The sequence below is a fragment of the Aspergillus aculeatus genome (assembly GCF_001890905.1).
Source record: "Aspergillus aculeatus ATCC 16872 unplaced genomic scaffold ASPACscaffold_32, whole genome shotgun sequence".
NCBI lineage: Eukaryota > Fungi > Ascomycota > Eurotiomycetes > Eurotiales > Aspergillaceae > Aspergillus > Aspergillus aculeatus.
The window spans coordinates 1-23,787 of NW_017963007.1; the positions used below are offsets into that span (position 1 = coordinate 1).

General features: G+C 40.0%; 8 protein-coding genes across 8 annotated transcripts; 3 read left to right on the forward strand and 5 right to left on the reverse strand.

Annotated features, from left to right (window-relative positions):
• Nucleotides 1-114: 114 nt before the first annotated feature.
• Nucleotides 115-342, reverse strand: ASPACDRAFT_19620 (uncharacterized protein; the record flags this gene model as incomplete). The annotated part of the gene is made up of 1 exon (XM_020198886.1): nt 115-342. A coding segment is annotated over one exon (228 nt), but the record flags the coding sequence as incomplete, so codon positions are not given.
• A 3,283-nt stretch (nt 343-3,625) lies between these two features.
• Nucleotides 3,626-4,792, reverse strand: ASPACDRAFT_37617 (aldo/keto reductase; the record flags this gene model as incomplete). Its single annotated transcript, XM_020200319.1, has 1 exon — nt 3,626-4,792. One exon carries the CDS (start codon nt 4,790-4,792, stop codon nt 3,626-3,628), a length of 1,167 nt encoding a protein of 388 aa, XP_020050964.1.
• A 1,353-nt stretch (nt 4,793-6,145) lies between these two features.
• On the reverse strand, nt 6,146-7,914 carry ASPACDRAFT_55720 (uncharacterized protein; the record flags this gene model as incomplete). The annotated part of the gene is made up of 3 exons (XM_020203045.1): nt 6,146-6,300; nt 6,354-7,826; nt 7,866-7,914. The coding sequence occupies 3 exons, from the start codon at nt 7,912-7,914 to the stop codon at nt 6,146-6,148; spliced, it is 1,677 nt and encodes a 558-aa protein (XP_020050965.1).
• Nucleotides 7,915-9,276: 1,362 nt separating this feature from the next.
• ASPACDRAFT_128149 (uncharacterized protein) lies at nt 9,277-10,733 on the reverse strand. Its single transcript, XM_020197105.1, has 6 exons — nt 10,632-10,733; nt 10,501-10,571; nt 10,231-10,439; nt 10,079-10,160; nt 9,713-10,001; nt 9,277-9,622 (listed from the first exon to the last, which is right to left on the reverse strand). Exons 1-6 carry the CDS (start codon nt 10,663-10,665, stop codon nt 9,345-9,347), a joined length of 963 nt encoding a protein of 320 aa, XP_020050966.1. The 5' UTR covers nt 10,666-10,733; the 3' UTR covers nt 9,277-9,344.
• Nucleotides 10,734-11,971: 1,238 nt separating this feature from the next.
• On the forward strand, nt 11,972-13,919 carry ASPACDRAFT_65076 (fungal specific transcription factor domain-containing protein; the record flags this gene model as incomplete). Its single annotated transcript, XM_020204073.1, has 5 exons — nt 11,972-11,996; nt 12,047-12,389; nt 12,469-13,080; nt 13,135-13,519; nt 13,581-13,919. 5 exons carry the CDS (start codon nt 11,972-11,974, stop codon nt 13,917-13,919), a joined length of 1,704 nt encoding a protein of 567 aa, XP_020050967.1.
• A 717-nt stretch (nt 13,920-14,636) lies between these two features.
• On the forward strand, nt 14,637-15,803 carry ASPACDRAFT_1877518 (uncharacterized protein). The gene has a single exon (XM_020198107.1). The coding sequence runs from the start codon at nt 14,774-14,776 to the stop codon at nt 15,704-15,706; it is 933 nt and encodes a 310-aa protein (XP_020050968.1). The 5' UTR covers nt 14,637-14,773; the 3' UTR covers nt 15,707-15,803.
• A 218-nt stretch (nt 15,804-16,021) lies between these two features.
• On the reverse strand, nt 16,022-16,979 carry ASPACDRAFT_65078 (SDR family oxidoreductase; the record flags this gene model as incomplete). The annotated part of the gene is made up of 4 exons (XM_020204074.1): nt 16,022-16,207; nt 16,278-16,434; nt 16,490-16,597; nt 16,675-16,979. 4 exons carry the CDS (start codon nt 16,977-16,979, stop codon nt 16,022-16,024), a joined length of 756 nt encoding a protein of 251 aa, XP_020050969.1.
• A 450-nt stretch (nt 16,980-17,429) lies between these two features.
• ASPACDRAFT_1860802 (zinc-binding alcohol dehydrogenase family protein) lies at nt 17,430-18,574 on the forward strand (the record flags this gene model as incomplete). Its single annotated transcript, XM_020197771.1, has 2 exons — nt 17,430-17,541; nt 17,602-18,574. 2 exons carry the CDS (start codon nt 17,430-17,432, stop codon nt 18,552-18,554), a joined length of 1,065 nt encoding a protein of 354 aa, XP_020050970.1. The 3' UTR covers nt 18,555-18,574.
• Nucleotides 18,575-23,787: the final 5,213 nt, after the last annotated feature.

The window sequence follows — 23,787 nt, forward strand, 5'->3', positions numbered from 1 at the left end:
CCTAATGTAAACCCTAATGTAAACCCTAATGTAAACCCTAATGTAAACCCTAATGTAAACCCTAATGTAAACCCTAATGTAAACCCTAATGTAAACCCTAATGTAAACCCTAATTTTAGGATCCATTTTAACACCTTGCCCTGCGCGTACGATAAATCCAAGATAGAGGGTTTCCTTTCTTTCGAACTCGCACTTTTTAATATCCAAAAACAGGCCGGCTTCCTTCAGTTTTTGTAATACTTTTCGTATGTGTTCGCGGTGCTTTTTAACGTCTCCATCTGTATAGATTAACACATCGTCAATATAAATTAAATAGAATTTGTCAAGGTATTTGCATAGTACTTAGTTAATATATTTCTGAAAGATATTTAAAGCATTTACCAGTCTAAAGAATATTACTAGTTATTTATATAGCCCGTACCGCGTATGAAAAGCTGTTATTTATTCTTAATCTTCTATAATACAGATTTTGTAAAAAGCGGACGAAATATCTAATTTAATAAATTATTTTACTTTTCCAATTTGATTTAGAATCTTATAGATTAAAAAAAGCGGATAGTAATTCTTTATAATTATATTAAACACTCGATGATTTATATAGAATCTTAAATCTTTTTTAATTTTTATATAAAAAGTACCGGAGCTGCTGCTGAAAAATAGCTAATTTATATAAAATTCTTCTCTAATAGTTTAATTAGTTTAGATTATAAAACTGTTAATTTTTTTTAGAATATATTATAGAAAGAGCCCTACGGGACTTTTAGCTTTTTTTTATTCTAATATATAAACTCAATTTTATAGTTGATATTTTTTTTTTAATATAACAGTAGTTTTTCTGTATTCTCTGATTGAAAGAAAAGCAGAAAGTTTTAATAATATTTAAAAAATATTATATATAGATCAGCTGTTTTTTTAATTTAAAATATTTTTTAAATATTAATAAATAAGACTGTAAATATTTCTATACTTTTTTCAGATCTTTTCCGCAGATAGTTTTTAAATCCTATTCTTACAATTGGCTGAAGTTTTAGATTTATATATTATAAATATAATAAATCTCTTAATTTTATTTTAATTATATATAAAAATAATCGTCTTCGGTCCGGTTTTTAGAATTTTATTATAATAGAACAGCCAGCTTTTTCTTAAAATTAAATTATATCTAAAATTATTAAATATTATATAAAAGTACGCTTCTTCTTTTATATAAAATCTTATATTTATTCTTATTCGTACGATAGAATAGATTAATATCTTATTATTTAAGATTTTTTATACCGGCCTTAAAATAATATTAATAATTAATAGATTATTTGCTTTAATAAATATATTATTTATAATATTATAAATTAGATATTCTAAATTAATAAGAATACGGGCAGTTGCAGTAAGATTTAAAATAATCTTTATTAAAAAAAAATATATAATTATATATTTCTTTTTAAAATTTTTCTATTTTTTTTAGTTTTATTTAGTAATTTTTATTTAAATATATAATTTTATACTAAACTTTTTTTTTTCCGAATCGGAGTCTTTGTCTGAAAAAAATATATTATTGTTTTTATTATTAAAAAATAAATATTGCGGCGGCTATATTTATTAATTATACAGTAAGTTTTAAAAAATATTAATAAATAAAATATTTATTTTATTTATAATAGAAACAGCAATCTGCTTTATATCTTTTCTATATTTTATTAAATATTATTTATTAAATTTATTTTTAAAAATTATTAGTAGTTATACGGAAGTAGTATTTTTCTTACTATACAGCAGTTATTTAAGTAGATTTTTATTCTATTAATTTAAAATTTAATTTATATTATATCAGTACGGTTTTAATATAACTTTTTTTAAAAAAAAATATTTTATTAAGATTATAATTTATATAATACAGTTAGTTACAATAATCTTTATATATAGATTTTTAAAAAATTCTAATTAAATTTTTAATAAATTTTTAATTTATTATAATATTTAATATAGTTTTTTTTATTCGTCCGACTAATTATATCTATCTGCTTATAACAGAGTTTTATTAAAATTATTTAAAAATTCTTTTACTTTTTTTTTTATTTTATTATATTTATCCGATTTAGAACTTTTTGTTGTATATCGGAATTTCTAAATATTTTATTTATTATTATAAATATATCTTTAAATTATATTATTTCGGTATTTTAAAATTTAATTTAAAAAAGTATCTGTTATACTGCCCGTCTGTGTAGTTGATTATAAATATAAAAAACTTATTCCGATTTAGTAGAATAACAGCTTTTATTAATTATAAATTTTATATATATATTTAATTTAAATAGTTTATAGTTGTATTTATTTTTTTATTAAATAGTTCTATAATAAAATATTAAGAACGGGATCTGTAATTCAGCTTATACAGATACTATAAAAAGTTTTCTTTTAATTTACTATTAGTAATAAAAATTATATTATATTTTTATAATTTATTTATTTATTTTTAAAAATTAATTTTTATTTTGCTATTTTTATATAAAGACTGATTAGCTTCTATAAAAAAAGTTATATATTATTATATATAGCTGCGGATGCTGCAGTCGGCTGTAGTTTTTTTTAATTTATTTATTTTATTATTTTAATAATTCTTTTAGTTCTATTTTATTCTATTTATACGTTTAATCGGATTTTGTTTAAAACTTTTTAATAAGCTATTTCTAATATTACAGAACGGATGGATTGTACTAATCGAAATATATTTTAAAATAAAAAAATAATTAAAGAGCTATTTTATCTATTTATATAAAATTTTTTTATATATACTAAGCTAGCGCTAGTTTAGTATGTAGCGTGCGAGGCCTCAGACATCAACTGGTATCTGAAGCTGAGCTCTATATCAGGGCCTTGGTCCCATAACACTGACGGTTAACCGTTTTAAGCAAAACGGTTAAGAAATACAGATACAGATATAAAAATAAAATACTATATAAATCTTTATATAATTTAATGTATTGTAATTTATACTATAGAATATAATATCGATATTATATATATATTCTTATTACCGAATACATAACCAATACGGTATATTCCTCAACGGTTAAAAATTGACTAAGAAAAATGGTCTGAAATTGATTAGTAATGTATTAAATAGGACATAGTTGTATTGGACTGTATTCAAAATGTAAAATATAAATATAAATAAGATTAAATTTTAATTACATTTTAAAAACATCAGTATACAATAAAATATACATCCAAATACAGATTTCAAACGCTTGGTTTTTAACCTGTTTTTCAACCAAAATCCACTCTACCCCGATCCCTAATATCAAAGCACCGTTTTTTATAACAGATAAATGATTCAACTGAGTGATAACCGCTTTAAGTTGTTCTCAGCAATATGCTCTAATACATGTTAATCTGTTTTTCAGTGGTTCTATAGCGCTACTACAGTACAAAGGCCCACTTTTCCGAAATCCTCTCTCACATGCAGAACAAAGAGATAAAGCACAGCCCCTTCCGAAACTAGGGACTGTGATGGCTAGGGCATAAATCAATGATCGCGCAGTCACATAGATCTAGGCACTAAACTCAGAACAAGTTGTGTCCTGTGTATCATGGCAGAGCAAATTGGTGGACCCCGATTCCTTTACTGGTTGGCAGAGGGAGGGATAATAGGAGTCGGCGGTTGAACCCAGTCGAAGGTGCCGATCAGTTTGGTCAACCAAACATCGTCGGGCTTTTGGGCCGCCCACGGTTTCTCCTCCGTGAACAGAGAACCACTTAAGAAGGTATGGGGAAACCCAGGATCAAACTCGTAGCTGGTTTCAATTTGTGCAAGCTCCTGAGCATCTAGGGCAATGCTCAAAGCCTTGATGTTTCCCTGAAGGTGGTCCACCTTCCTCCCCCCCACGATCGGAAACACGTAGGGCGCTTTCTGCATGACATAGGCCAGTGCGACACTGGTGATGTCTGTGTCTTTCTTGGTCGCAATCCCCTCGAGCACCTTGGAGACGGCGATCTCCACCGCGGTTGGAGGTTTTGATTTGCGCCCCGTCTGAGTCTGCTCGCGCTGGCGGAAGGTGGCCTCGGTCTGAAATCGCCCCTGGCCCAGAGTCCCATATGGAGAGATGGCCATCCCTTCATCCCGACACATGGGCAGGATCTCCCGTTCTAGGTCACGTATCGACGCATTCCACATCCCCTGGTAGACCACGAACGGGCGCAAGCCGTGATCACGCGCATATTGATTGGCTTTCGTAACCACCCAGGATGGGGTATCGGAAATGCCGAGATAAAGGACCTTCCCCCCAGAGACCAAGTCGTTGAGTGCGTGCATCAGTTCCGGAATGGTGGTGGCATAGTCCCACCAGTGAACATAGAAGATGTCGACGTATTCGGTTTGTAACTTCTTAAGAGAAGCAGCCAAAGAAAGGCGCATGGATTTGATGCCGTTGCCCCCATAGTTTGACTGGATGGTGTCCTGCTCATACCCCTTATAGCTGGCCGAAAATTTGGTTGCGATTACCACCTGATCTCGAACTTGTCGGGTCGCCAGCCATTCACCGATCCACATCTCGGACTCTTCGTTTTGATAGCCATTAGCAGTATCGATGAAGTTTCCCCCTTTCTCGAAGAAGTGATCGAGAATTTGGAAAGCAGTCTCCTTGGAACACTCCCCCATCCTCTCTTTCCAAGCCTCTCCAAAATTCATCGTCCCAAGGCAGAGGGGAGAAACGCGGATTGACGCATTGGGTGCGAGCTGGCGATGCCGATGAAGATTAGATTTCAGCGGAGGTGGCGGAGCAGGAGGCATGGCGGTTGATCAGTCTTGATCGGCTAAGTGGTCTCTACTAGTTGAAGTATTCAATTCGTTTCTTTGTTCTCTGTAATCTCGTTTTCACTCACTCTGCTAACCTGGAGTATTTATGGTTTGCCAGATGTACAGCATTTGATCACCATGACGTACGATATCACGGAGAATAGAGGTTATCTCCCCTATCACCGAATCATAGTTGAACCATTGAATTCGCCGATTGTGAATAAGGTGGCGATCGCGAGCCGACGGCCGGCGGAAGAAATCGCAAGATATGTAGGGGTGGGCAAGAACCGGCAGAACTCTGTTTAGTCAGAGCGGATAGAGTGGTAGGTATAAATCTATCTATACTTGTTGTCTTCAGTATGTTAAGTTTAGTCTTCTACTAGTATACCGATTTAATCAATACACCACTATTATATCAGGTAAAATAACCCAAGTAGCATGGAATACTCGGGTCGTTCTCTTGTCGAATAGGACGCCAGAATAGGACGCCAATCCACCAAAGGGAAGATTATTGATAACGAGTTTTGAATTCTCCTCCAGTGATCCGATCATTGCAATCCCAGCAGTCAAAGACCTGCAGTGCGTAATTTACTCTTCATAATGTATCATGAATGTGATACTTGTTGGAACTACTTCATCCGATCTGGCTCTTGGTCGATCGGATTCCGTTACTCTCCACATCATTTAATCTTTCTGGGACAATTCATCGGTTTTATAGTCGATGCTTAATACTGCCGCAAGCACACCGCTTGTATCTATATATCACATCTTGTTCTCTTACACTCTCATCTTAATTTAATGCCCCAAATCTAGTGGTTTCATGTAGTGCGACCGGATGTTTGATGCCCTTTCTATACCTGGGCGCAACACTGCATTGACTTATCTTGATCTCGAGCGAGCTCCACAAGTAGATGATATTGTTCTATTGACAAACTAGAAATAACTATTCCCATCTACCACTAAAACACCCTTCGAGTTACTTAATATGGCACAAGCTCCCCTCCACATGCATCTAATGACAGAACCTTGCAAATCCAACCTGAATCTTTCGTGTTGAACTAGCCGGGATATAGTGAGAAGAAGAGAAAATGAAAGAAAAGAAGAGAACGGGCGCGAAAGAGGCTCTAGAATACACGGCTCAGTAAAGAAATACGCAGCTTTCCACCTCCAGCTGCCATATTTGCTCCTGATTTTGACTTTGCCGACTCCGGTGTCTAGGGACTGTCCCAAACATGATTGAACATCACGAAAACCGCAATGGGTCTGTGACCGGACGGTTCCGATAGCTAGGTGGCGAAGCCCAACGACCGAGAACGCGGAGCTTATTGACGAGAATCATAGTCCAGGCTAGATTCTATACTGCTCGAAAACGTTGATGATATGATCGATTTCCTTTTGTCGCCAAGTGTCAACTTCCAAGTGGGTATTATCCAAGCGGAAGACCATATTCCTGGCCGCAGCGTTGTAGACCGGCCATTTGAGGTCGAAATTCGCGACTGCATCTGTTAGCGTTGGAGTCCAGATGAGGCTAACCAGAGAGTTGATCTTATCTTACCTTGGTGTGAATTCGGGGACTTGGCAACAGCGAAGCTGATCCACATACGGCTCATGAGGACGGCGAGGTCGTCGTACTTGCGTGCCAGGCTGGTAGAGTTGGAGGCAAGTGGGTTAGTGGCGTAGCCTACGCCGGCATGGTTCCGGAACACGAAGCCAATCTCTTGGAAATGGGTTGCGCCGAGAATTTTGGGGTCAATCCCATTCGGCACGGCATCGAACCGATAGCTGTATGATGGGACTCCATGCGTCCGCCACATGTCGGTGGCGTAGCGTCGACCAGCGTGGAACATACTGTCTCCCAGGTACAACGTTGCTTTGCCCCAGAGAGATCCATAAGATGAACCCGGGGACGGGGAAACAGTGCCAAGGGCAGTCTGTGCCTCTTCGCTGGAAACATCCTGGATGTACATTGTCGCTAGGTCCTTGATGGTTTCTGGTGAGAGGCCATGTCCTGTGTCGAAAGCGGTCGCGAAAGCCGCGAAATCGGCGGCGTCATCCACTTTGATTTTAGCAGGAATGGAGAACGCCGTACCCTCGTTGGTGTTACTGCCCGTGAGAAGTGGCCGCTTCACAAACCGGCCTTCTCTCAGGGCAACAGAAGGCAAGCCTTCGATCATAGCGCCGTCTATCACGGGGTAAAATGAGACCCCTTGGAAAGCAAGCTTCAATGTCTCAGCAGGAATCGCGCGAAGACAATCAATACTGTCGGCTGCTCCGGTGCAGTTGGTCTGGTTCAACACTTTCCTATAGAGCACGTCCTGCTGGTCCAAGGAAAGGAGGGCACTGGGCGTCAGCGGACCTCCACTCTCCGCGATTCCGCCGGAGAACAACCCCTCATCACGGCCGCCAAAGGACAGGAAATGGTGTCCGACGGATATGCCACCAGAAGACTCGCCGGAGATAGTGACCCGCGAAGGATCACCACCAAAGGCGGCAATATTTTCTTGAATCCAGAACAAGGCCTTCCGTTGGTCGTAAAGACCAAGATTAGCAAGTCGTGATTCATTGACAGCACGACCGTAGAGAAACCCAAATCCTGAGAGGCGATAGTTGAAGCTGACCCCAATGATTGGCGTACCCATCCGCACAGACTCCTCAACCAGAAAGGTCATGTTGTATCTTTGATCAGCACTGCCGCCTTCCTGAAGACCGCCACCGTGGATCCAAACCAGTACAGGGAGTTTGCTGCATTCATTGACCCCACTCGGTCTTACAACATTAAGGGTTAAACAGTCTTCACTCTCTGTGTGAAGAAATCCCTTCTGAGAGAAGCCTGGAAGGTTGAGGGGTGCAGAGTGACACCAAGGCCCGTACTCCGTTGCTGATTTCATTGCCCATGATTCGTTGACTGCTTGAGGGTGCTGATATCGCAGGTCTCCGACTGGTGGCAGTGCATAAGGGATTCCCAAGAAGAAGTCTTGAGCAAAGTGCGGGTTGTAGACGCCAAGAAGAGTGCCATTCTTCACGGTAGCTTTTGGGTGATGTCGAAAATGGCTATTGGTGGCCAGACCGGTTACGGCGACCAAGAGGTATGGTATGATAAGGAGTAATGTCCTCATTGTACGCGTGGAAGTTGTGGACAATGATCAAATAAAAGATAGAATGATGCAGTGAGTTGAAAAGGGGGGAAGAGCGTCGTGGACGATATTTATAGGTCGCTAATACACCATACACCAGACCCCTAGATACTGTGAAAGCTCATGCAGATCTTGCTTATGATAGAGTTCCATGCAGATTAGTCAATCACAGCTATTAATTTTGTGGTGTGCCGGCGTTTAGAAGACGAAAAACGGAAACATCGGAGTTTACGTTTGTAAGAAGAACGCCAAGGTGCTGTAGTGGGTATTTAGAGCTCAATATCTGGTTCCATCATGATCTGAAGAACTTTCTAGCTTGTGATCCAGAATTAATTTCTAAGCTGGTGCATTTACATTAAAGCCGGCATACACCAGGGATAGTCCTCACAATCGGACAGCAAAGCAGTATGACAGCGAACCGTTGTTCTTACCTTAGCTATATACTACTAAATAGGATAAAAACTTCAACGAATTGATTAGAACCAATTTTTAGTAGTAGGGAGATAATAGGATAGACTATATCATAATATAAATCATTATCTATTTTTTATGTTCAATTCACAATAGTTTTATTATAAAATAGATTTTATCTAAAAAGTGCTCTATTTATTTCATTTAGTCTTGTTATATATTTATATGGTTACTATAAGTATATTATACTCTAGGTTTCTATCGTATATTAGATTATATAAGCTTTATATCAATTTTAAATACTAAATTAAAGTTCTAGCTTCTAGTAGTAGCTATAGTAAAGAGCAACAGTTTGCTGTTGCGCTGCTTTGCTGTCCGAATATGTTAGTTAATAAACTGGATGAAATTGTAACAGCCTAGCTTAGGATACAAGGGATACTAGCTTGCACTCAGTGGCTAACACTGAGGAAGCTTCTATCTTATTTCTATCCTAGAGCCTCTTGTAATTTCTTCAGAAAAGCGACCAAAATTGGACAAAATAATAACGCACCCTATAATGGTCCGCAAGCGAAGGCAACTTATCAAAATGCATCTGGTTGATAGAAGTAATTCATCTTTAGCTTTCTAGCGAATTGTTAAGGGAAAATAGGTCAGTTAGGTATAGAATAGCAGCAGTCTATTTAATTTTCAAGACTAATCCTTGCTATCCCGAAGGTCTAGCAAGGTCCTAGGGGTTAAGTACTGAGAAACCGAGAGTCATTGACGTCATGACCTGTACGCAGGGGACACGTAGGTAAACCACCGCTATTTCGCTATGTTTCCGCAGGTTATCCATGACACGAATAATTGCACATAATGTTAATTCTCAATAGGTTTGCTTGTAATCCGAGTTTATAGTGAGTTCAAACAGCTATCAGAAACAAGATGAATGACAATAGCACTAATTCGCGTAGTGAACGTCAAAAGCAATTGCTAATTGCTTGTGAATATTTTCAGGCCCTTCATCCCGATTTCCTTTGAGCTTGGATTCTCCCCCAGGCGCCGCGGAGCATATCCTCCACTGTCTCATAGTCGATATCGGGGAACCGCTCATTCCAAACCGGCTTCACATCCCCAACCCCTTTAGAAATGCCCAAAGCCCAGCCGCTAATAAAAGGTACTACGACGTCTCTCATGATTTCGGCCGATAGATCAGGCGCATAGGCAGGGATCCATGGAGACTTGAACTCTCCTTTTTCAAGATCTTCGGGACGAAGAGAATAGATTGTAAACTTTTGGCCTGAGGAACCGTCAGTCTTAGTGGCAAGACGCTTTGGCTTGAAGACGCTTTGGCTTGATCAAAAAATGATGGATCCTGTGGATGTCTTACCGGTTATCCTCTCAGCCGTTTCGACAATCTCCTTATACGACGTTCTCTGGCCAACAATCCCACCATCAAAGGTCCAGGCATCAGGGTAGTCGATAGCACGTGCCACAACCTTTGCGACATCCGCAGAGGATGTAAAGACAACTGGGGATGTACCGTCCTCGACAAAAACAGCACGGGCATTTTCAAGGTCAAATAAGAGAGGGAAAGTATCGAAATTCTTCGAAGGAGGGCACGGATGGGCAAGGTAATCCATCAGTAGACCAGGCTGGAAGAGACCCCATTCGATCACCTACAGCTTGGTATACATTTATTAGAAATGTCGGATCTTGGGGGGGGGCTTATGGTAGGCGGAAGATGAATACGGACCTTTTTGTCTTTGTTCAAGTTTTCCAGGTGGTCAAGAACTGGCTCTTTCATATCGTACATCTGGATACCCGAGCGAACCTTACTAAAGAGAGTAATAGAAGATTCCTTTAGCGATGCGAGACGAACACACATTGGCTTTCAATTGATCATACCCTGCCCATTCGCTGGGTGCGAGTCTTGTTACACCCGCAGCCACGGCTGCATCGATCAATGCAATCTGGTTGTTGCTACCAGGGTCACTCATAGGGTTGAAGAAAGCCAAGACGGTATGAGTTCCTCGGAGCATATTGACCAGGTTTTCATGGCTGTAGTCCGTTACTTGAAGAGTCTTGACTCCGGGAATCTGATGTTCCGAAGGATCCTGTCGCTGCAGTATTAAAACAGGAGACATTCAAGCAAATGCATAGTGTTCTTTCACATACCCGTCTGGTCCAAAGATGGATTTCGTGCTTGCCTTGGGCTCCAAGTTCTTCCACGATTGCACGGCCGACACCTGTGATCAAATGAGAATTAGCAGATGCAACAACTGAGGAAAAGAAAATTCTGTGCTTACGGCCCGCGCCCCCGACAATTGTCACTCGAACCATTGGGAAATTGCACAGTCTAAGAGCAAAAACTGTTGTATAAGGAAGCGAAGAAGTGTCGTGAGGGAAAGAAAGATTCCTTTATGGGTCTCGATTTGGAAGGCCTTTCGCTATAAATACACAGTAGACAAACAGTCTCGAATTTGCGCCACGTCATTCACAATTGACTAAGAGTATTAGTAAGATGAAGGGTGGTAAGTTCGTTCAAGGTTTACCAAAGCAGCAGTCAGTTCCGTTCCTCACGGCGGGCACCTGCAACCTTGACGTCGGAATCCCTGACCCGCAATCAGTATTCTGCCACCCTCTTAGAGCGAATCATATTCCGAATTGCTTGTTTCCGCCGGCTGACGGCCAGAGGTGGGTCGGGGCATACTCCGGAGTCGATCCTGCCGATACGGAAGTATACCTCGGGGATAAAGGTTCATATCACCGTACTCCAGGGTAGTTGCAGCTACTGTTGGTACTGTGTGGCTACGAGGGCTCCGGTTATCCGATGACTGGGTTTTTCGAAAGATCTACCGCAGATATACCGCAAACCCTCCGCAGGTTCTTGTCGCGAATTAGCGGGAACTCAGACCAAATACCCTCCGCTGTGGGTAAGTTAATATTCTACTTCGGCTTGTGAGTAATCGGAATGTATTCAAGAGGCAATAAGAGAGAAGAGTACAATAAGCTTCTTAATAAGTTCATGGTCAGTGGTCCCGGATAGGGATCTTTCTTGAACATAACAGTTTCTAAGGTTTGACTTGACTTTAAATTAGCTAAGAAAGTGAAAAACCTAAAAATCTCCCAACTGACATCACGATTAATAATCAAACAGAATTTCACCACCCGGCCGAAATCCGTCTTTTTCTGCCATGACTCTTCATCTTGCAGCTCCATCCAATACGTTCACGCAAATCAACCGGCCCCGCCCGCCAAAGGATAATTGTTCTCTCAATGGACCCTACTCTCGAGCCGCGTAACATACCCAAGAGGCGTCGAGTCACCAAGGCTTGCGATCAATGCCGACGATGGAAAATCAAATGTGATGGTCTATCTCCATGTACTCATTGCCGGGTCTACGAGCAAAGTAAGCACTCTTGCTGGATGCGTACGTCTACTCTCACCTCATTCGGCTTTCCATAGGCTGTACATATGTAACTCCATCTCGTCGGCCCAAATCTGGTGTTGAAACCGTCCTTCAGCTAGAAGCACGCCTGCAAAAAGCTGAGAGGTTGCTCAGAGCTGTGGACGCAAACTTGGGCTCTCAGAACCCCGAGGCGGATTCCACAACCAGAGCAAATAACGTAGTCCCTACCATTGCGTCATGTACCAGTCGCAGCAGCGCGGAGGTATGTTCCAGCTTCTCTGTTCTCGCCTCAGTTATTGGCTCAGCTGATAGTTGACGATGGAAAGGAATCATCCGCTGTGTCACCGCAAATACCAGCCGCTGAAGATATCGGCGCAGAGATAAGCGAGAGCCTTCCGAGCAAGGAGGTTGCCTACGTATTGCTGCGACATGCTTTGGAAGATGCATGTGCATTGCAAAAATTTGTCCACGAGCCATCCTTCTATATGATGGTTGAACTGATATACAGCACTCCACCTGAAGTTCTTCGGCAGAAGTACCCCCATTCACTCGCTCTACTCTTTGCGGCACTGGCGCTGGGAAGCCATTTCTCGAGAGGGTTATCGCCCAGTGGCAGTCTTTCCCAGGACTCATTCACAGCTAATTTCATTGGAGGGTAAGTCAGCATATGGCCTCCTTTGGATAATGCATTGCTGCCATAGCGGACACACAACTCTAATACAAGATTCAAATAGGCCAAATTATCTAAGGTTGGCATTAAGGCTATTCGACCCTGTCGAAGATCACAGCATCATTTCGCTACAGTCACTATGTTTTATCGCGATTTTCTTTCAGTCATCGGGCCAATTAGAGCAGTGCCACACCTACACAGGCCTCGCACTTCGGTCAGCAGTGGCTCTAGGATTGCATCGACCTGAAATCGATGCTCATGACCTTGTCAAACGCGAAACACAAAAGCGTGTCTTTTGGACCATCTGGCGACTAGATATATACAGCAACTCGTTTTTGGATATCCCATCATTGCTCAGTATCAACGACGTTTACCAACCCTATGCAGAGCCGATCATGGAGGATTATGGTAGAGGAGAGAGTGACGCAGATCCCGGAAAAGATACAAACGCCGTAACGACTGGAATCAATATGCATATCGCCCTGACTGCAATCATGCCAGCGGTGATGAGGCATCGCAAAGTCTTCCAGAGCTTGACGGCGGGATCTGCGAGTGATGTAGAAGGCCTGATACAAAGATCTGGTATGCGTTCGATTGAAACAAAACTCAAAGAATGGTTTCAAACTCTTCCAAGCGAGCTGCGACCTGGGTCTCAGAGATCTCTTCAGACTGAACGGTGAGTTTCATACCCTTGCACCCTCCGGGAGATTTCAAGTCTGAGTCCATACAGTATTCGACAGCTTTTACGCATCGCGTATGCGTACGTGCAGATGGCCCTCTATGAACCGCTGCTAGAGCTGGCTCCTCGAAATGCTGAGTGCGACATCGATCCCTCGGTTCTTTCATACCTCAAGTTATATTTCACCGTGACACGCAACCTTGTCAGCACAGGCTACTCAATTCACAGAATGAATGTGATGAACTACTCCGCCCGCGCTACCATGGTATCCACCACCTACGCAGCCATCATGTCACTTACTGTCTTCATGCTTAAGATACCCGCTCCCTCCGCAACCAAGGGCGTTGTCCTCCAAGAAGCTTTTGAGGGTAAGACCATAATTGAAGAACTAGCTCCAAGGAGCTCATTGGCCACTGAGTTCCTGCAGAAGTTGAATGTGAGTATTCTATGTGGTAGGGGAATGTTGGGCGAGTAGAAGCACTTACTTGCCCCAATAGGTTACAATGAGCCAGTTCCAGAACATGATACGACCTCCTCTTAATATACAATCTCCGTGGCCAAGTTATACTCCCAACATGGCGGTCATTAGAGAACCAGGATGGAGTGACGAGCTACAACCAAGGAAATCGTGCACCGAGCCTGCTCCTGTGTTCTCATTTCCTAGGCAAGGTCCTTCTATGTATGAGCCCAACCTGAGCTTGGATCTAATCCAGGATCCCTGCATCTCTGAACAATCGCTGCCTGTGTTTATGTTGCCGCTGTGGCAAAACCTGGAGGACTTCGATCCAATGGCTATAATTGGCTACCCCCTGACGGACGTTGATGCGCAGCCATAGCGAGGTCAAAGTCTATCCTCTACTTTATTCGGGCATGTTATTTAGGCTGCCTTCCGCCGATATAGCCTTGTAGAACCAGTACATATGTTGTGTGAACTGGTAATCAACTGGTGAGAGATATAGTTCCTCGCACGACATAGTAGTAATAGAGACCAAAGCACTATCCCACCGAGAGAGTACCAGTAATCCCCGACTTCGGCTGAGAAGAGTGTACTTGCACAGTAACTGACATAGCTTGACAAGCATTTGAATAAACTATCCTGAAAGAAAGCAACCTCCAGCTACTTGCATCTCGATATCTCCTCATGTGCAAGTGCGAAACGACACATTGTTTCGAGATCCATGATGGGCTGTACTTGCCCTTGGAAAAGGGACCGGAGTTTTATTGTTTCAAGGGGCTGTAGTGTTCAATAGCGACCCGGAATGGCCTTCATAGATCGGGATCTGGGCCGGACTTAAGAGCCGCGACTCGGTCCGAGGCCGAGGCGAATAAGAATCTGCGATTTACGCTCCACCAGAATCAGCCATCGGACTTATAAACTTGTACATGGAGCACGCGCCTGAATTATTAATTCCAGTCTGGATATTTCACATAATTGAGAACACTGGGCATCCCGAGTTACATCCTATCTCCGTGCACAACTTTTATGCAGTGTCACTTTGAGGCCAATTTCCCGCGTGCTTGCGTATACTTATTGTAGCTCGATCCCTGTTGTTGGGTTACCCTTGAAGAAACCCCAAATTTCGATCGACTACAGCCTCATAAGCTTGGATAAGCTAGCTAGTCGAGCCTTTCAAGATTTGTTTCAGTCGATAGTGAAGGCTCGGATCTCCCTGCCGCCCCCCATCACGCAATGATGCAGTCTTTCAAGATCACGATGGCGAATAACGCCACGATGTCTGGCATCCGCTCTTTCCCGGTAGCCGCGACCGCGACCGCTCGTCATGTTCCACTGATCGTCGGCCTCCACGGGGGGACATACAATTGCCAATATTTCAACGCAACTCCACGATTCTCTGCGTCCGCAACCAGTGCTTCACTAGGTGTTCCGTTCATCGCGATCGACCGACCTGGTTACGGAGACACCAGCTCTTTCCCTCCGCTCCCTGAGGGATCCAACTTCTTCGTGGAGACTGGCTCCTGGCTTCATCATCACATTCTGCCCGCCCTCTGGTCTGAGTTCGGGATCCCCTTGGGCTGCACGTGCATCGTGCTGCTGTGCCACAGCTTCGGCTCGATGGGGGGCATTGTCGCCGCGGCGAAGCACGGCCAAGACCCGGCACCAGCTTACCCTTTGGGAGGCTTGATCCTCTCCGGGATAGGAGACGCACAATCCGAAGCCATGCAAAACCGGCCGCCTCCGCAGCCGACGGCCGATACCGGCGGCGTCCTCTTCCCGCTGCAGTTCAAGGATCAAGTCATGTTCCTTCCGGGAACCGTCGACAACGAGGTGTTGGAGCACAGTGCGCGCCTCAACGCGCTCTCTCCGCCTGCGGAAATGCAACAGTTCCCGGGGAATTGGCTTCCGGTATGGAAACAGGACTGGGCGATCCATGTCCGAGCGCCGGTCATGTTTGCGCTGGTGCAGAATGACGTGTTCTTCAAGGCGACCGAGGAGGAAGTCAAAACCTGCACCCAGGCATTCAGGACCAGTTCGCGCGTTGATGGGAGTTTGATCAAGGGCGCCCCTCATTGCATGGAATTGAGCTATTGGTCACAGGGGTGGTATGCTCGGTGCTTTGGGTTTGCGTTGGAGTGTGCTACCAGTTTTGCTCTTGCTGCATAGGGTATTGTACCTATAAGAGGCAGGGTTGAGTTGTATTTATCAAACTATCCGTGCCGAAGGGATTTTTCTTCTATTGACTTTTTATTTTTGTGTGGATTTAGCTAGGTAGCAGATGCTTTTCGCATATGCTTCTCTTGTAACTCAAACGCATAGTGTTCTAGTATGCCCGGAAACTGATTTGGAGGGTGCGTAAGATTAGGGCTAGAGACTAAATGGGCGAGGTGAAATCCCGAAATTGAATCATGTATTGAATTAAATAGGATCTTTGAAACATAGTCCCTCAAATTTATCTTCTCCCCGCCTTCCACCCCTTTATCACCAAGGTAATTCCTTTCCATCATACTGATTCATCCCCGGATTTTCCTCCCATCCAGGAATGTGGATATTGAAGAATTTCCCGTTTCCCTCGCATCCAACCCTTTGAAGAACCCTGAGGACCGCCGCAACTCCCGTTTCAACTGGAAGATCAGCCATGTCGCTGCCCAAATCAGTTTTGCACCACTGTGTCATCGTTAATTATATGAACAACTAGAGAGAGATGATAGGTCTTTTGAAGATGAGGTAGACTTACTCCTGGACTAACGCAGAAAACCGAGAATCCTTCCTCTTCAAGACTTTGGGAGTAGGCAACTGTGAGCATGTTCAATGCAGCCTTGGTAACCTTGTAGGAGGGAACCAGCGACGATTTGTAGACGGGCTGCTTGGTGATAGACCCGAGACTCGTCGAGCTAAGATAAGAAGTCATAAGCCAATATGTCCCTAACAGGGTTGTGGGCTACCCACATGTTGAGGATCTTTTTCTGGTCCCCCTTCCTCAGAAGAGGCAAGAATTCCCGGATGACATTATGCACTCCAGCCACATTGACCCGGAAAGTCTCTTCCAGGTCATCCCTGGATGTCAAAATGGTCAGTCCGATCTCACAATGGACTGGGTACATTGGCCTTCGAATAGCCATAGAACTACTCACATCTCCTCAATAGGGCTGTAATTCATGACGCCCGCATTGTTGATGAGTACATCCAGTCCCCGGCCGTTCAAGGCATTGGTAACGAGAGTCGCGGCATCTTGCGCGCTTTGCCGGTCGGTAACGTCCAAGGGGACATACAGCACCCGGTCTTTGAATTGCTGGAGGAGCTGCTGGAACTTGGGCGTGTTGGAAGATCGCGCAGAAGCGAAGACCACGCCGACCTCATGCTCGGGCCTTTCCGCTAGCTGGCGAGTTAACTCGAGGCCAATCCCTCGGGAGCTTCCGGTGACTAGATAGGACGCCATAGTGAGGTTATGGATTGCAATACCAGAAAAGACAGATGAGACAAGTGATGTCAGTAGCACACACCAATTGATCGCTGCGTTTTATAAGAATCATCACGTTGGCTGCTTAGAAATCATGTTCTGCTGGTTCGGGTTTAATGGTCAACTATCCCGTTATGTCCACCATGGAAACCGCGCAGCATTTTTCTGTGCGAACGGGGATTCTACAGATCCACTCTACGAGTGGAGCCTGGGGAAATGCTTCGATGCCGAGCTCCGGCGGAGCCTTCCCCCTGGACCCACTCTGATTCGCCACTACAACAATCACTACATTGCATGCTATATATTGTAGGTACGCAGTGGTCGAGATTGATCCAACTCAAGATAACGCCCGTAGCTCCCCTCCCCTGGTCACTCGAATACTTCCACATTGAAAATCTCCCCGCAAACTGAAAAGAGTGCAACAAAACCATGCAGAAAGCTATTGTCATCGATCAAGTCGGGAAACCGGCCATCTCGATCAACCGACCCATTCCCCAAGCCGGCTCCCACGAGCTCCTCCTGCGGGTCACGGCCACGAGTCGTAAGTGAACCCCTCCCTGCTATCAATCTCAAATTTGCTGATAGAAATAAAACCATAAAGTCAACCCAGCAGATCAGAAGACCCGTGATGAGGGGTTGTTCTTCAAGCAATCCTCTCAAGTCCTGGGCCATGAGCTTGCTGGCGAGGTGATCGCAGTCGGCCGCGAAGCGGCTGCGGCTGGATTTCTCCTCAGCGACCATGTCTTCGCCCAGGCAAACTTCGCTCCGGGTCAGGTGTTGGCCAACGCTGGTGGCTTGCAGCAATACGCCGTGGTGGATGCCCGATTTGCGGCCAAGGTGTCAGCGGCCGGCCTCACCGATGAAGCTGCCGCGACGATCCCCGTCTGCGCGATCGCGGCCTTCATCGCCCTGTTCCACTCCACTGGTTTGGCCCTGCCCGTCCCGGCTGCGACCCCGGCGTCCCAAGCAACGTCGGAGTATCTGGACAAGTCTATTCTCATCATTGGAGGTGGCTCGAACTGCGGCAGATTCGCTATTCAATTTGCCAAACTAGTCGGATTCGGTCGAGTCTTGACGACCGCGTCTGCGCGCAACCAGACTGAGCTGAAGCAACTCGGGGCGACCCATGTGATCGATCGTCATGCTGGGGACGAAGCCATCGTCCAGCAGATCCGGGATCTCACCGGGGACGGTTTGGTGCACGTCTTCGATGCAGTCAACTATGCGCCGGAGCAGAAGCTGGGGCTTGCGGTTCTGTCGAATGCCCAACGGGGCTGCTTGGTCACGCTCAATAGAACCCCCGAAGCTGCGTTCAGTGCCGCTGAGATTGGGCCCAAGGCGGCTGGATTCGAGCACAAGATGACGTTCGGCTTCAGTGCACTTTACCCGCAAATCTCGAAGTTGTTTTGGAGTAGAGTGGCCACCTGGGTCAAGGAAGGAGCACTGCGACCGGTGCCCTTCAGTACTCTTCAGGGTTTGGACTCCACGGCTGTGAACAAGATCCTGGACGGTTATCGCGATGGTCAAGGCCGGAAAGTGGTCATCAACGTCTGAACCTGGCGGGGGTGCGCGGAGACATCTGCTTGATCGCATTTTGAGTTGGATGTGCAGATGAAGAAGAAAAATCAGACGTAGTTACTACGTTTCTTTCTTTTCTTTGATTAAGACTACTTAGACAAAGGATTTGTCACTAGAGCCTGGGGACGATTCGACAATTTTCCAATGACGCTGGGAGACTCAGAGTTGAGACCGAAAACGCATTCTCTCGTAAACAAACAAAATTCTTGCCAAGACGTTAACATTCTCATTGGGGAAAAGAAGTCCTCATTTGTAAAAGATAGACTACGACGAACTATTACATCGTTTTCTCAAAGATATTCAACCTCAGCTAAATTTATGTCGCCGCTGGTCTTATCAGCCTGGGCATCACGCTGTGGTATTGCAATTTTCCTTCGGTCTCAACTTACAAAAAGGTCTGCCACGGGGTTCTGACAGCGAGAATTGGATTGATCTCAGACTGGCTGCTTTCGAAGCTCTGAGTCGCAACACCGAAGGATGACGGTTTGAGTATGATGTTAACTATATCACAAAGGAATTACTGCAACGTGTCTGGAAAATTCCTGACATGAGGAAATAAAAGTTAATTGTTTACGGCTCGCCTGTTTTTGACCGGGTTATTAGTAGGTGACCAGTAACAAATTCCCCCTGTTGTATGTCCTTGCTCGTCCGTCCTTTTGTAACTGGGAAGATAAGCTTAGAAGCATTTCGACTCATACTCTCGTACTGACGCTTTACCTCGCGGCGCGCGATGTTCCTCTGCCTTGATTGATACCCTGCAGATAGACGGGGCCCTGTGTGGCAACCAGCTAAGCCTTAGCATAAAGGCTCCGCCCTGCTTCAGCCTTGCAATGATCCATGCCAGTATGCATGCCAAAGCAGTCATCACACCACCATTATCTAAGCGACACCCGCAGTTGTAGCAGAAGAGTGCAACGGCAGAATGCAAATATAGTGCAAGGTTCTTGGCATCTTCATGCCGGCATTAGTCCCCTTTCCCACGGATCTGCCCGTGATGGCGACATCCATATCATCCCTGGGATCGCAAGGGACTCATATCTCCTTTACAAGGTTCATAACAACTCTGAGGACTTTTACTGTGCTCTCCTGTTGTTTTCTTATATTCTGTCTCTACGTCCGCCTTTTGGCCTACCGCAGGCTATTGCTTGACGATATACTTATCGTTGCAGCCTAAACAATTGTACTGGCTACTACAGTAATATAACAGATAGAAGCACTGGTTCTGTAGCTACTCTGCTACACGGAGACGTGAAGACGTCAAGATCTCCTGACAGTATGAAGTTGTTAATCCTTTACTCCCTGAAGCTATCGTGGATACATACATGTATGTAAATAAGGAATGAATAGGCAAGGAAAGAATAACTGCAGATGGGATAGAAGATATGCGGACGGCGATTAATAAGTAGTCTTCTTATTTTTATAATATTCTTATTATTTATTTATAAGCTCGTCGGAATAATACAAATTATTATTATTGTTGTTGTTGTCTTCTTCTGTATCCCTATCGGTATTAATAGAAGTATCACCGGAATCTAATACAGTTATATTTTTATACTTTTAAAGATATAAAATAGTATATTTCTTTTAAGATATACCTGCTTCCTCCTTCTTCTTGTCTGCAACATCTTTGAATACGTTTTCAAAAAAGTTAATAAAATTAATAAATTTATTTAATACTGTCTGGCAGCTTGCAGCTATATTATTTATTTAATTAAATACAGCTACTGCTACAGTAGGATTAAAAGTAAAAACATATCAGTTTTTTATAAAAGTAATATTTTATTATCTTCTATTCTTTTTATCAGTGTTAAGAATCTGATTAATTATATTTATATCGGACTGATCCCGGTCGATATAATAATAAAAACAATTATAATATTAATTATTTTATAAACTAAAAATTAAAGTAATATACTGTTCTAATATAAATTTATCGAAGACTCGGAAGTTGTCGATCCTATTTTAAATCACATTATTAAAGTTCTAATATTTAATATTTTTCTAAAGTATTATCTTGTCGGCTATTTTTTTAATCCGTTTAGTAGTTTTGGATCCCATTAGTATCGGCTTTCTTTTTCTAATCTATATATTTCTTATAGTATAGATTATATCAGACTTTTTTTACAAGCCCGATTTTATAAGCTGGTTTCGAAACATTGTCTGACTTTGATAAATTAAATCTAATTTCTATTTTATAAAATCTGTTTTTAAAACTGGAAATAGATGTTTCGGTAATATTACCTGACTTAAATAAACTGAATCTAATATCTGTTTTATAAAATTTATTTTTATTTAAAATAGATATTCCGGTAACATCGGGTATCTATGTCATGGATAACCCCTGTAACTATGGCGGATTGCCAATGGTATACCTATACATTCTCAGCGTAACGGTCGTGACGTTAATAACTCAGACCTTTCTTAGTATTTAACTAATCAAAAGGGGTTATACTATTGAAGGTTGAATGTGATTAGAGAAGGACTTCCCGCTATAATTTAATTAGCTGAAGAAACAGCAGAGAAGGGTTTAATATTATTAATTTTATATATAAAGTAATATTAAACAGAGAAGAGATTTAATACTAAGAATTTTACTATTTATATAAAATATATTTAATTATCTATAGTCTAAATTTTGGTATGATCCACGAAGTTCTTAAATTTTTATTATAATTTAAGTTTAGTAAGTTTTTTTAATAGAATGCCTCTCAGCTGCAACTAATTTTTAAATCTTCTCTATTAAATTTTTAAGAAAAATTTAGAAGAATCTTTAATCTTAGATCTGTTTTATCTAATACTAATCTACAATCTATAATAAAAAATTAGTTTTTCAAAAAGACTAAATTCTTTTTAGTTATTATTTATAAATAATACCGATACAATATTTAGTTTAAGAAGATTATTTAATATTTTAAGTAATCTATCTACCGGATTCTATATAAGCAAGCTGTAGAAATTTAGAACTAAATAATTTAATAGAATTATTTTATTTTTAATATTAATTATATTAAGTTTTTTTATCAGCTAAGTCAACCAATCTCTATTATTTCTCTTCATTTAGATAGATTTTGCTGTTTTTAAAATAATAATAATATAATTATATTATTTATATATTAAATATTTTATATAATTATTAGAAAACTGTTTATAAATAGATTTAGAACTCCTACTATAGTCGAGTCAGTTTATAAAAATATATAATGAATAAAACTGAACTGCAGTAATTATATAAAATTATTAGCTGCTAATAGTTATTTTTATTATAGTTTAGATTTTATTATATTTATATTTAGAAACTAATTAATTTTTTATCTAATTCTATTAAAAAGCTAACTATATAGTAGATACTGTACTTTATATATAAAAGCAAGCTTAAAACCAGCAGAAGAATTAAGCTATTTAAATAGATAAAATTTAAAATACTAACTTTTAATTATATATAACTAAATAGGTAGTTTATTTAAAGAGAATTTTATATAAATATCTAACTAAATCGGTTGCTACTTTTCAGTTCGAATCCGACAGTATAATTAAATAGATAATTCTCTGTCTTTAATATACTATAAAAAAACTTATTTAAAAAAATTAGTATATTATCCAGTACTGTAGTTAAATTATTTATATTAAAATAGTACAGTCCGAAGTAGATTAAACCTCTTATTATTTATTTTAATTATATATAAATTAAAAGATATTAGTTAATATATATAGTTTTAATAGCAGATTCTTACTTTTATCAGCTGTATATAAATATTATATATTTAGTATAATTTTAAATATAGTTTTATTTTCTGATAGTAGAAAAAATAGCAGCAGCTGTAGTAGCTTATCAGTATATATATTATTAATCTTACTGTTATAATTCTTAATTCAGCTGATAATAATTGTTATAGAACCAAGGCCCTAATATAGAGCTCAGCTTCAGACATTAGTTAATATCTGAGGCCTCGCATGCTACATACTAAACTAGCGCTAGCTTAGTATATATAAAGAAATTTTATATAAATAAATAAAATAGTTTTTTAGTTATTTCTTCTTATTCTAAGGCATATTTTAATTAATATAATCTATTTATTTTATAATATTAGAAATAGCTTATTAAAAAATTCTAAACGGAGTCCGACTAAATATATAAATAAAATAAAATAAAATTAAAAAAATTATTAAAATAATAAAATAAATAGATTAAAAAAAACTGCGGCCGACTGCAGTATCCGCAGCTATATATAATAATATATAATTTTTTTTATAAAAGTTAATCAGCCTCTGTACGGAAATAGTAAAATAAAAATTAGCTTTTAAAAAATAAATAAATAAATTATAAAATTATAATATAACTTTTATTATTAACAGTAAACCAGAGGGAAATTCTCTATAATATTTATATAAATTAAATTATAAATCCCGTCTTCGGTATTGTAATATAGAATTATTTAATAGAAAAAATAAGTATAATTATAAATTATTTAAATTAAATATATATATAAAATTTATAATTAATAAAAGCTGTTATTCTACTAGACCGAAAAAAAGTTTTTTATATTTATAATTAATTATATAAATAAACAGCGCAACAGATATTTTTTTAAATTAAATTTTAAAATACTGAAATAGTATAATTTAAAGATATATTTATAATAATAGATAAAATATTTAGAAATTTTAATATATAATAAAAAGCTCTAAATTAAATAAATATAATAAAATAAAAAAAGAAAACTGAAAGAATTTTTTAAACAACTTTAATAAAGTTTTATAATAAATAAATAAATACAATTAGTCGGACGAATAGAAGAAGATTATATTAAATATTATAATAAATTAAAAATTTATTAAAAGTTTAATTAAAATTTTTTAAAAATTTATATATAAAGATTATTACAACTAACTGTATTATATAAATTATAATTTTAATAAAAAAGTTTTTTTAAAGAAAATTATATTAAAACTGTATCGGCGCAACGCAAACTGAGCTTCGAATTAATAAAATAAAAATTTATTTAAATAGTTGTTATATAATAAAAAAAATATTATTTTTATATAACTACTGATAATTTTTAAAGACAGATTTAATAAATAATATTTAATAAAATATAGAAAAGATATAAAGTAGATTACTATTTTTATTATAAATAAAATAAATATTTTATTTATTAATATTTTTTTAAAATTTATTATATAATTAATAAATATAACCGCGGCAAATGTC